The sequence below is a fragment of the Lichenostomus cassidix genome, chromosome 1 (genome assembly GCF_008360975.1).
Source record: "Lichenostomus cassidix isolate B80296 chromosome 1, HeHo_3.0, whole genome shotgun sequence".
Classification (NCBI taxonomy): Eukaryota; Metazoa; Chordata; class Aves; order Passeriformes; family Meliphagidae; genus Lichenostomus; species Lichenostomus cassidix.
Genome location: NC_139479.1, coordinates 65,335,500 through 65,348,978, shown reverse-complemented (window position 1 = coordinate 65,348,978; position 13,479 = coordinate 65,335,500). Strand labels below are relative to the sequence as shown.

The following is a 13,479-nucleotide window of genomic DNA, read 5'->3' as shown; positions in this document are numbered from 1 at the left end:
TTTTTAAAGCTTTAGGCATCATAAACCCAGGATGCGTATAGGCAAGAAACCTCCCTGTATTATTTACTGACTCAATATATAATATGTGGGGAAAGGAAGACAAAGAGTAGCAATTACAGACTTCTCATCACAACAAATTTACCATAGTTAAAAGAAAAATGGGGGCTATTAGTTCCTCTTTCTGTTGGAGCATTATCTACAGTAAAATATTTTTGCAAATACCACACCTACACAATTCCAGGGGAACTAGAAGACAGCCAGAAAACCCAGCACCCTGTAGATGAGCACCTGAATCCAGTCCAGCTGAAGGCTGAGGTGTAAGGGGCACCTGCCTGGGTGCTCCCAAACTCTCCCTTGATCTTGACTGTGTGTCTGTGCTGGTAGCAGCACTGGATGAGTTGGATCAGCTCAATGATCTGATTGAACAAACCAAAGACACTACTAAGTTTACAACATCACACTGATCCAATTCATCCTCTGTCTGGGGAAAAACAAACAAACCAACCAACCAAGCAAAACAAACTCAAAGAGACCAATACTAGATCCAGCAAGAGCACACCTTCTGGCAGCCTCCAGTTAAATCACAAAATGTAAAATCCTATCCTGAACAATACCACAGAGACATCTGAGAAGTTTTAGTTCTTCTGGGTTCAAAGGTTCAGTGTATGCTAGCAACACAGAGGCCTTCATGTCAGTGGTTTAGCCCAGGGTAATAAAAAAAAAACAGAACAAAACCCAGTGATGCACCTCCTACTCCAAAAAGCATGTAAGAACCAAAGATATTCCTAACAATCCCAACCCTAAGGAAAGGGGACTCACAGCTCAATCATTAAAAGAACAATATGTATTTAAAATTTACTTCTGAAGAGGAATTTTAAGGTTTCAAGGCACCCAACCCAATTCCACAGATATTACAGCACACAAGGGATGCAGGCAGATACACAGAGCCACCACATTTAGAAATGGAGGCAGGGAACACTGGGACTTAAGGCTTGGATAAAGGTAAGCTCTTCCTTTTCGTCCCTGTAGACATATACAAGATACAGAGATAGATATGTATGTGGTAACATCAGAACAGAAAGGCTCAGCTACAGTAATGAGTGGCCAAACTGCACATTTTCTTTTATCTATGTCCCTGTCCAATAGCTCTGGTACTAGCTACTCAATTACTGCCAAGTCAGAATGCACCCACAGAACCACATCCATAGAATTAGCAAGTTTTAAGGGATTTTCAGGTTCAGTCCTATTAGGGAAATTGCTCACTTCAGTTGCACAAAGTAACATTTCTTTAAAAACAACTGAAGACTCACTTCTCAAAGGGTAGACTCATAAATAAATGGTGATAACACCATGTACTCAGAAGATTTACATTCAGTTTATCAAGAACTCTTTTGGTTCCTGTTTTTGAAAGGACAGCATTCCATATGATTTTTAATATGTGTTATATTTAAAGGTCAGCCAGATCCCTTGTAGCATTTAACTGCAAATCATTTCTGCATTACAAAGCTAAGTTTGTATGAATGATCATAAAAAAGGACCTGTAGAATCACTGAAGGTTTGGGATTGTTTGAACAACAGCATTTTTGCCCTTTCTTCATTTCCAACAGTACTATATTACATAAATAAGATATTTACACCAAGATAATTTTTTTTCCCCTCCAAGAGGGTTATATTTAGCCACAGAACATCTTGGAGGTAGAGCATCCAAGGCCTTCTAAGATGAAATATCTTTAGTAAGAACTATATTATATAGGTCAACAGAGATACCGACACTTCTCCCATAATGTTGTTATTTAAAACTATTTCAGAAGTTAGCCAGGGACTTCAATTCTCATGCATGATGGTCCTAAGGATCAAGCCTGTAAGAATAAAAACCTTTAGCACCTCTAGTGTTTGTAGGCAGAGGCAATCTCAAAGAAAAGGACAAAAGGTCTTCACTTAGATTTTCATTTTCTCTTCTTTTTAACCAGTACCTTCAGGAAAGAAGATTGCAAAGACGTTTCACAAGCGGCATGATTTACAAGTCCAATAAATCCATCTCCTGCTTTATCTATTGCTTCCTCATCATCAGCTTTGACTAATTGGCAGCTGGAAGAAGAAAGTAGCAATCTCCAGACACTAGATTCATAACAGAGCAAGTGTTGAGAAGGATTCTTTGCAGAAACTGGATTAAGCAAAAGGTACAGACAATACAGCCCATTTAAAAGTGTCAATTTGATTGCAACTCCCCAGGAGAGGAGAGCAAGTGTTTCACAGTGCAGTCAGCTGTCACTAATGGAATTTTGACTCATGATTACAGTATCAATAGCCATTAGAAAAAGAAAAGGGAAACTGTTTGGGGAGATCTGACATGTAGGGAAAAAAGTGATTAATACACCTTAGAAAGTATCCCTTTCCTGAGAGCCTCTTCACAGCAACAGTGCAAATGAAACACACACCACTTGAACCCTTCAAAAAAGATGCACATCACCTGTTGGTCAGTTTCAAACCAGTAACTCTACAATTTAACTTGTATAAATGCTCAGCACTTCAGGAAATACCATGCGGAACAATTAAAATAAATCTTAGCATTGAGAAATTAATCAGAAGGCTAATCATGTAGAAGGGCAGATCCCAAGACATTGTTTATGCTAAAAAAAAAAAGAAAAAAAGGAGACAAAAATCTTTTAGCTGCAGTTATACATCTGTCAAAACTCAATGCAGCTGAACCACCAGAGACATGCTACTCTGAAGGATAGCTCTTATGGGTCATGACAGAATTTCAAGACATGCTTCATCTATTATATATATAACTTTTAAAAATAATATCTGTGTACAAAGTGGTTGCTAAGCAGACACTGAATCACTGCACAAAAATACTGGAGTTTTCCTGATGCAAGTGTCTCTTTTCCACATTGGTATTAGCGGTTAGTTTGTTTTCTTTAGCTTGCTGATATTCTCCCTATTAGAACAACCAAGGCATCATCTCTTAAAAGCGATAATTTGTGTTGTTTTTCTGTGCTTAAGGTGACTTGACCTGAAATGGCTTCCTGAGGAAGCCAGCTGATCTTAGGTGGGAACCCTGGAGAAGGAAGGAAGAACCTGTTTGAATCACACAAGCAGAGAGGGAAAACCAACCCCTCTGTGTGGAGGCTTCAGGACTTGACAATTTATGTGAAATAGTGTTGATTCCTTGGAGTAGAATATGTAGTAGGAACGGAAAATTAATTTGTTAATTAGAAGTGATTTATTGGCGTCCATTTCCTCAAAGGATAGGGCAAGAAATATCTTAAGAGAACAGGGAAGGAACTGGTATTCTCATCACTCCATGCTTAGGCATACCTGCGTTTCTTCACTTCTACCCTTTGGTTTTATACACACAAAAGGCAGAATCTCGATCTCTCAGGAGAAAGGACAAAGAATTCTGACTGTGCCTCACCACACAGAGTAGATTGCAAAAGGAAGATGACCTGAATCAAATAAATTACTGATACTTGATAGTTCCCAAATGTGTTAATAGAACAATAACCTACTTTAACTACATTGCTGCTGCCTTGTCTTTCTGCAGGGTCTGAAAAAATGCAACAGTGCAAAAGAGATGGAGCATCTACAGGAAATAAATCTGACCCACACACGTTCACCTAGCAATCAGATCTCCTCTGACCTTTTAAAGGATTCTTTCGCAAACTTTCTTTCTTCTCAGTTCAAACTAAAAAGTTATTTTTTTTCCTCATTGAAAGCCAAATAAAAACACTTCCTGTCCCTCTGCTCTCCCAAATTTCTGCAATCTTGTTACAAGTAAGATAGGCACTGCACACACTTGAAAAAAAAAATTCACCAAAAAAGAAAAAAATAAAGCACCTAGAATAAGAAACCACATGGACTTAAAAGAAGTTGTTAAGCAAGACACAGAGATAATCAACTGGTTAATGGATGAACAAACTAATCAAATAAACAGTGCCAGAACAACCCCCTACTATTTTATGCAACAGGATCATTCAGCTGTTTGTTTACTAAACAATATAAGGATTGCAGCCATTTCTGCCACAGGATTCAGTCCAAGTTTCCCTAAATTTGATAGCCCTGGATCAAGTCCATGGTAAATATCCAGTGTAAATTTAATCCTAGAAACAAATGTCCACATAGATTCAGCTCTACAAACATTTAAACAAATACTTTACTATTATTATTTTGATAGCACAATACAGATGCATATGAATCTTTCCAGCCCATCAACTCCCAGCTGCTGAGGTAGGCATGACCTAGAAGAAAGAAGCCATTAGCCCCAGAGAGCATCAGAGACCACGTCAATCAATTCCTACAGTCTGGCCTGGCTGGGCTTCTCACCAGCAACACCAGAGAGTGGTTGGCAGAGTCAAGAAGGCAGCAGGAATACTGGGAAGGAGAGGGAGAAGCTGAGATGCAAGAAATGAGGTGACAGTAGGAGCAGCAAGACCCATACACAAAACAAGTCAGGAACCCAGTCCATCACTTCAGCAAGGAGATGCTGCCTTTTGAACCCTCACTGGCTGGCAGATTCTCTGCTGCCCTGAACACAAGCTGGCTGCCTCCATCACGAGAGCCTTCCTGCAGTCCTCATGTGACCCAGCATCTCCTCTGCCCTGCAGCGAGGTTCACATCTCCCAGGAGTCATTAGCTGGTTACAGCTATTACTGGATTTTGAAGCTGGTGTATCTGTGTCCTTTCAAACTGCTCCTTCAACAAGGTTTGCAGCTACGAGGTAATCTCTGAGAGACATTCATTTTTCAGATTATTCCTTAAAGCTATTTTTGCCATTTTGCCTACACAAAATGTGCATGCACAGAGAGAAGCCTTGAGAATCATTCAGCAGTGCACCCAATACTGACATGTGACAAAACTGTTTCCCAGGATGCTCTCAGCCTTGTGGTCTGGGGTTTTTGGTTTGTCTGTGACTGCCAGCTCTCAGCTGCAGGGTTCAGCTTTGTGGTAGGTATTGCGGAAAGCTAAAACAGTCAATTCTGGTTCATACCCAAGACTCTGAGGTAATATTATAATAAAAATTAATGAGAAAGGGAGGCAGTGCTGGCTATGGATTGATTCTGTGGTCTTTGTTCCACACAGCAGGACCCAATGAGTAAAAATTGTAAATATTCTTTGTTTCACAGTTATCTGGCAATGTTCATTGGTAATTTTGGGGTAAGACCCATGAATCTACCTCTGCCTTCAGCTTTAAGGGTGATACACTTCTGGAGAAGCTAAAGTCCTTTCCGGAAACTTCCTTTACAGCTAAAAAAATGAGTCTTTTAGAGCAATTTCTTCATTTTTATTGTTTCTACATGCTTTGACTGCATGTCATGCCTAGGGAATAAAGACATGTAACATTCAGAATCCATTCTTCAGAGGTAAGAAGTCCTAACATCAGGGCTGACAAAAAGAAGGACCCTGAATCCATTGCAATATTTCCTTCATGTGGAGTGACAGAAGTTACAGACGATGTGAAACTTTTTTTAACAGTACATACCCCTTGTTATAAAATTCTAAAAAAAATCTCACATGCCCTAAATTTTAAGAAAAACAAAAACAGCCAAACAAAAAGATGATTAAAAAAAAAAAAAAACCTAACCAAAACCCAAAATCAATCAAACCACAAAACCCCGACACCCAGGAAAGTCAATGCTTTCAAATACAGAGAAAACATATCCATGCACCTCAAAATAATCTACAGCACCAGCCTATAGCCATGCCAGCTCTGAATTGTATCCAGAATGAAACTAAATATAACTGAAGCAAAACAGCTCCTTTACAATCTTTTTCCTTTGGGACTATCTTTCATGCAGTTTTGTGTATTTAGCTCTGGGATGAAAGACAGTGGCTGCTGTCTCATTTCCCCCAAGAGCCTCTCTGTCTTTATGTATTGCATGAGAAGGTAAGAGTACAGCATCACAGGCATAAAGACAAAAACCAACTCCAAAAATCAAGGCTTTATACATTTGCTTTACAATGCCATCACCAAATCAATGGACCCCCAATCACATAAATTCATAACAGTCTCAATAAATTAATCAGTGAATTCACACAGTAAGGGAATAGTCTCACATTGAAGAAAGCAATGCTTGATATTTCAGTAGTTGGAGCACAAATGTCATTTGGCAAGAGGCAAAAATCAAGTGATTTTCCAGCTATTTAAACACAAAGCACAGCTTCAAGCTAATTAATGCTGTAGCAGACTAGCCAAACTCTAATAAATTTGTATTATAGTAAAGAGTGGAAGGGGCTTATGCAAAAACCGTCATTGAGTTAATAATACATGAACCTGTGCTCCACTGTGAGGTTCTATGCGTGAAAGAACCTACACTGCAGTTTTGTACAAATAAACAGAAGCCCCTTTTCAGATGGAACGAGGATGTAGCTCTCTTCTTGCACACAAAGACTGACTTCTGTAAATCCCATAGTGTTAAAGGCACAAGAAAACAAGACTGTCCTCCTTGACCTATACCAGGAAGGGAATATGTATTCATTGAAAGGGTAAGGAATTTTGTCCCACAGGACAAAAAGAAAACCCAAATGCCTTCTTTAAAATAAACCTAGGCTCTTGTACTGTCATTCATTTTGACTGACTGATTAATAACTGGTACTCTTCTTCTGTACAATGCCAAAATAAACCATTCTTACAGGTTGCTGAATTTATTTCTGAATTCAGTTCTTTCTTTTCAAAACTGGTTCTGACTGGCTGCAAAAGGACTGTGCAAATCAACATTAACATCAATGAAAGTTGCTTCTAGCTGAGCATACCAGTCACATAAGCAAATGCACAAAGACTGCTTTTAAACAGATGTTGATTAATATTGGTCTTTCCTCCCAGAAATTGATTTTCTCTACCAATTAAATACTGTCCTGACAAATATAGTTTTAAGTCTGCCCTGAAATTGATAACATTGCTCCTAAGACCAGTTTCCTTTCAATTTCACTACACCTCTGGTCCTAACCCCCAAACCTGTTACTTAGACAGACAACCCATCCCTTCAATTTTCTTTCTGGAACATCCTCACATCGTCCCCTACATGGAAGATTAGCAAGAATATCAGCTTCCTAAAACTTGAAAAGCTTTCCTTTGGTATGACACAAAAAAGAGACAACTCAGTGGTGGCTGAACACCTGTTATGCAAAGCTGTGGTCCTCTTTTGGGAACTGTATTTGGCATAAGCCTTTTATTCTTCTTCCTCCGTATTAGCCACCTTCTCATCCTCTCATTACATCCTGATACTGCAAGTTCTTTCACCTGATGCTAAAAATTAAAATCACATAGAAATGGCAATCTTTGTTACAAATCTAATTGGCTGTCCAGTGACTATCTATCCACCCTTTACTGGTCTGCTCATGGCAGTGTGGGGCCAGGGGTAGGGCAGAAGCAACGATGAAAGAATTGCTCCATCTTTATTGTCTTGGAACACAGTCAGGCACCTGCATTAAAACTTTACGAGTAAGAAACAATCTCATTTATGCCCATGTGATAGTCAGTGCCTTCATACTTTGTACATTCTGACGTTTTACACAAGAAACCCACTGCAGTCCAGAATCACTTTATCTTGGAAAAGCTACTTTAGCTATCCATAAAGCTTATGAAAAGTACTATTAATTTTTTAAGCTTAATATTCAAACTGATTAATGCTGACAGCTTCTTTTGCCAATAGAACTACCACTGAAGGAGTGATAAAGTCATTATCAATGGGAAAATTAATGACTGGCATGTCTGCCATTTGACAGTGCCCAAGAAGTGTCAGTTCTGACCAAATTACTGGTGATGGTTTATACTGCAAGTACATGAGTCTTATTTACCAACAATTTAAGATCTCTACAACTACCTGAAAGGAGGCTGCAGCAAGGTGGGTGTCGGTCCTCTCCTCACAAGCAAAAATCAGTAAGACAAGAGGAAATGGCCAGAGGAGGATTAGATTGGGCATTAGGAAAAATTTCTTCACAGGAAGAGCAGTCGAGCATTGGAACAGGCTGCCCAGAAAAGTGGTTGAGCCACTATCCCTGTAGGTTTTTAACAGATGTTCAGATGGGACACTTAGGATGATGCAGTGGTGGACTTGGCAGTGCTGGGTTAATGGTTGGCCTCAACAATCTTTGAGGTCTTTTTCAATCTTAACAATTCTGTGACTGGGGAAAAGGGAAACGCTACAGGGGAAGAAAGTTCACAATCTAGCCCAGCTGAAGCATGGCTACAATATTACTCTTTTAACAGGCTGACAATATTTGTGCCACTCAATGACAGGCTAGTATTTTATTTAAGGCATATTTACCTGTAGAGAAGAGATAGAGCTCTTCACTAGGTACAGACCGATGTTAAAAAACCAAAAACATCTGAACTGAATTTCACATAGGTTTCATTAGCACCACAGACCTTGTGATGTTTAACAGACTAGACTCACACTGGCATTTGAACTTGCATCTTTATAAAAAGAAGGAGTAGATGCAATCTTCAGGATTTAGGGGTATCAACACAAGGTTGAAAGGAAAAGGTCAGACATGTTCAAAAAGAAGGAAATAAGTATACAAATAAGGCATGAAATAAGGCAACAATATTTCAAGGCATCATTTAAGATATTCACAATTCTATTCAGACAATTGAAAATCCTTCCTTCATTAATAAGAACAATACCATCATTTTTTTTTGAAAGGCTTAATAGATTAGACAATGGCTGACTCAAATTTAACTTTACACCTCCATATCTTACGGCTCACCTTCTACTAGCTGGTCCAAGGAGGAAATCTTCTTGGAGCCATCAATTGTGTAGATTGTTCTCACTCCCTGGGGCAGGTTCACATTGTCGGACAGAGTTCGGGTCAGATCAGCCAGGAGAGCTTCGAAGGACCTAAAGCGGTCAGGGGAGATGGCATATACAATCCCTTTGAAATACCGGTCTCCATTACGATAGAAACGAACTTTCTTGGCTTTCTTCTCAGAGCTCAGGGTCTGTAGGGTACGGGTTCGGTAAAAGCTGCAGTGGGCACTGTGAGTAGGGCTGGGTAAACCATTCACCCGCGACCCTCTGCCATATCGCTGCGCTTTATCACGCTCATCAAAATGCTCCAGCTCCATATCTCTCCCAAGGGACATCTTGAAGTTCAACCTAAGGAAAACATAAGAGAAGAGAAAAGCTTAAGAAACTTACAAATTTTAAGGGAGCTCAATTTAGGACTTCCTGTTCTATATATGGCACTTACAGAGTTGAGAATTTTCTAGGTTGAGAAAAATGTTTGGATAAAACCATTGGATAAAAACACATGGTCATTTTACACATAAGTCTCTTGCCATGCCTTAAGAACTACACTTAAGTTAGACATCAGAACAACATCACTCACAAACCCAAATGCTAACAATATGCAAGCATTGAGAAGTGTTTGCTCAAATTCAGTAACTCGGAAAATGAGGTGACGAAGTTGACCTACTGGAAAAAAGGAACAAATGCATCAGCTTTCTACTTTTTCTCATGTTATATTCAGGTGCTATTTGAGTCTCGTCACCTTCCTAGACTGTTTGCCCCCACCAAACTCTTCGTTCCAACTGTGATGTCAAGAGGTGTTGTTTCAGAAGGGCAGCCAGTCACCAACAACTAAGCAACCAAGATATTTTCAGAGGAATAGATTTGGCAGCTTGGCAATGAGAATCAAGACTATCACACTTAGTGGGTCAATCCCAATGTTAAAAACTACCTGCATATTCTAACCATTGGTTTCCTCACAGCCTAATCTTTGTAATAAATTACTCTAGTTGTCCTTGTGCAGATTCTTTACATATCTTACACACTCTGAACCAACAGAAAGGCTCAAATGGCATGAAATTAAACAAAAAATATATGAGAGGGAGACTGTTTTTCAATGAGCAAGCTACTTCAGTGCTTTGTAAGACTTGCAAGATGTAGTACTGTTATCCTAAGCCTAATATTCTAATTGGTTAAGGCCAACACCCTTTCTTGCCATCACCAAAGGAGTGATAAAATCAGTGTCAATGAGTAAATTGGCAATTGGTGTCTCCCATGCTTGACAGTGGGAAAAACCCATCAGCCCTGACCAAAACAATCTCAGTTGTTCAATACAGTTTACAGAAATAGATGTTCACATGGTCTGAAATTAAATAAGGAGGCAAATTCTGTTCTTCTTCACAACCAACCAAGACTAAATACTACAAAGTGCACATTAATCTTCAAAAAAAGAAGACATAAAAATACAAAAAAAAAAAAAATAGAATGATCAAAAGATCATTAGGTTCAAAACATATTCATTTTAATTTAGGAGCCACCTAGATTTGCAGCTGTCTGCAGAATAGTAAAGCACAGTAAGTTTATTTATAGCACAGATACACAGACCTAATTTAGAAGTGGCCTCTCTCATTGATTTCCAATAAAAAGACAAAAACCAGCAGGCACTAGCTTTGTTTCAACCACTCATAATGATGTGACCATTAAGAAAAAAAATATATTCCGAACAGCTGTAAACCAGTAAGAAGAAATAGAGGAAAAACTCAGAGATGCTCTTTGGCTTGCAGAAGTTTGTATTAAACCAATGGCTATACAGCTGGACCCTGATGCTGCAAAGCTGTAGGTGATGTGCTCAGCAACTTCTCAGAGCAGTTCATGTGCTGGACTAGCACAAGCACCTAAGGCAAATGTGGGGCCCTAGTGGAAATTATTTACCCTACTTTGGTTACAGCTCACAACTGACTTTGTTACACTGACATAGGATCATATGCTTATGCATAAATGCAGGATTTATACTTGTAAATCCTTTAAAACAGCTACACATAGTATAGTATATGTATGTGTGTTTTCTTATATATATATAAGAAAAAGACTAATCTCTGCTTTTCCCAGGCACACTACCTCCCACTTCAGTGAAATGAACAAGAACATTTGCTGTGGCATTTCACTGATGCTTCTCTATAGGTTAAATACAAAATATAGCTTAGTGGTCACATTTTAGGATTGAGATCCTACCACCAGTGCTTCCATGCTAAAAGAATTATGTCAGTTATTTTAAATCATATCTAATTCCAATGAAAACCTGTTATTCAGATTTAAACAATCCCAGGATGCACAATTCAGAAACTGTATCTCTGAAGCAATTCCTGTGCCAAGAAAAATGGATTTTTCTTAGGTCTGCTGTTTTCTTTGCTCAAACCATTAAAAAAAAAAAAAAAAAAAGAAAAGTTTAGACAAATATATACTTTTTAAAGAGTCTTTCAGCTTTATTAATTTTGGATGAGGGGAGGAAGAAGTGGGAATCACTGTCCTTTCTTTCACACGTTTATGCTTTTATCAATAATGTCTGTAATTTCCAATTACATCCTTTAAACCGAAATAGAGCTCCCGTTTAGCTCCACAGTCCTCCTATGTACAGAAAAGCATGTTTAAACCACAAGGTCAGAGCAGACAAAGAAATCCTGAGCAATTTGATCTGATGTTTCCGTTTGTGTGTATAAATATATAGTATTATACAGGCAGATACGGAAAAACGAACGGACACGCCCCTGAAAAACCACCATGCCAACACTTCACACCCTAACATCTGTTAAAGAATTATTTATAATACAGGTGTGGGTGAGCATTTCCATGAAAAAAACCACACATGCGATAAAATAAAAAAAAAACCCTCATCACGCCGCGGTGTGACTGGGACCCAGCGCGGATCACACGGACACCAAGCAGCACGATGACCACTGGTCACCGGGGGAGGGCGGGGGGTCTGCTGGGGGAACACGGACACATGCGGCAGCGGCTTCGCCAAAAGATGGGCTTCATTCGGCTGGGGTAGAGCAAAACGTGTGTGAAATACCCCCGTTCCGCTGCAGGAGGCACCAGGCGCTCCAGCCCCCGAGGGCTGCCGGCGCGACCGGCAGGGTGCCCGAGCCGCGGGGCAGCACCGCGCCCGCTCCCGCAGCCTCTCCCGCAGCCCGGCACTCGCACCGCTCCCGCAGCCTCTCCCGCAGCCGCTCCCGCAGCCCGGCACTCGCACCGCGCCCGCGGAGCCGCCGCCCAGCACAATGGGCACAGGTGCATCCACCGCCCCGCACCGCACCGCACCGCACCGCACCGCGCCCGCGACCGCGCCCCGCCGGCCCCGCAGCCGCAGCCCCCGCGCAGGACGAGGCCGGGCCGGGCCGGGGAGGGCAGGGCAGGGCAGGGCAGGGCAGGCCCCGGCGCTTACCTGTTCTCCGCAGCCTGGCGAGCACCTCCTCACGCTGACCTGCCGGCCGGGCGCGGAGGGAAGGCGGCGGCTGGAATAGGAAGCGGCCAAAGAGCGGCGGCTCCCGCCCTCCCCCCGCGACCACCCGGCTCTAGGCGCAGTAGTTGCCGCAGAAAGCGGCTCTGCTGCCTTTGTTACGCCTCCCCTGGCTGTAGCGCGCTGCTGGGGAGCCCGGGCTGCAGCTGCTTCGCCTTTCTTCTGCTGCTGCCGGTTGCAGTGATTTGCATTAGCCCGGCCCTCATTGAAATGCGGCTCTTCACACCAGCCTCTCCCAGGCGCTCTCCAGAGGGCGGCGCCGCCGCCGCTGTCTCCCCCTCTCTCTCTCTCCCGTTGCGGGCTCGCTATTCCATCGGCTTTGCGGGAATGCCGCTCCGGGTGCCAGCCGAGCCCTGCCGGACCAGCGGTCACCATCCCGGCGGGCTCTCCCTGGGCTAGAACCCGGGAGGGTCCCTGCCCGGCTGCTGAGGGTCCCTGCCCGCCCGGCGCCTCCCTCCGCCCCGGGCAGCCCCGGTCGGTGAGACGTGCCCGGTCGGGAGCTGCCTGGGGCACAGCCGTGCCTGGCGAGGGGGGCAGCCGGCGGAGTGCGAAAAACGCCTTGAGAAGTAATTGTGGCAAATGTGTATGTTGGCATTTCCAGGAGGTTCGCCTGGTCGTGAAATCCCACCGAGTCCCCAAAGCCCCATGACACGGTTTGGGTGCTGAAGGTGGGATTGATGTGGAATTTAGGCATTAAAAGCAGTGGAGCCATGCTTATTCACACCACTCGCTTGATCACAGCTGGTCTCGGAGGTGACTAACTTCCATAGATGCTATAGGTTTTAGGCTGAAATTTCTCAGAACATGTGTTTGGCCAAAGGGATCTCAGGCTTCATCTGACTGAGTCACCCTAATGCCTGAGCCCATCGAGTCTTGGAGCATGTTTGCCACCTCCACACAAAAATTCAGCCATACTTGGTGCTTCCTCCTCATAGCCTTGGTTATTCTTCACTTTAATGTAAAAAAAATTCAATGCTGAGGTCCTTCACAAAGGTGAAGGATCTGGTTTGCTGTCCTTTGTGCAACAAAGATTTCAGCTCTCTTCTGCTTGTCAGGTAAACAGCCCATGGTCCAGGGGGACATGGAGGGGAAGAACACACAGTCTGTCCCTTTTGTTGGAACTGCTTCACTTTGAAAGAATTAAAAATGCATTAGATCAGAGAGAGGGAATTAGTATGTAACCTCATGGTTATGGCACTCATTTGGGAAGGACAAAAGATGGCTTTGTGTGTC

The 13,479-nt window shown here is 42.1% G+C and overlaps 1 protein-coding gene across 3 annotated transcripts in view; it reads right to left on the bottom strand.

The window, feature by feature from the left end:
- The window catches only part of DCLK1 (doublecortin like kinase 1), a 235,346-nt gene extending 222,764 nt beyond the window's left edge, over positions 1-12,582 (bottom strand). Inside the window, exons 1-2 of one of the 3 annotated variants that reach the window (XM_085061514.1) lie at positions 12,172-12,582; positions 8,710-9,098 (exon numbers count right to left, since the gene is read on the bottom strand). In XM_085061514.1, coding sequence (XP_084917640.1) covers positions 8,710-9,085 — 376 coding nt within the window. In that variant the 5' untranslated portion in view covers positions 9,086-9,098; positions 12,172-12,582. The remainder of the gene's footprint in view (positions 1-8,709; positions 9,099-12,171) is intronic. The other 2 variants (XM_085061508.1, XM_085061498.1) reach the window with 2 other exon arrangements.
- Positions 12,583-13,479: the final 897 nt, after the last annotated feature.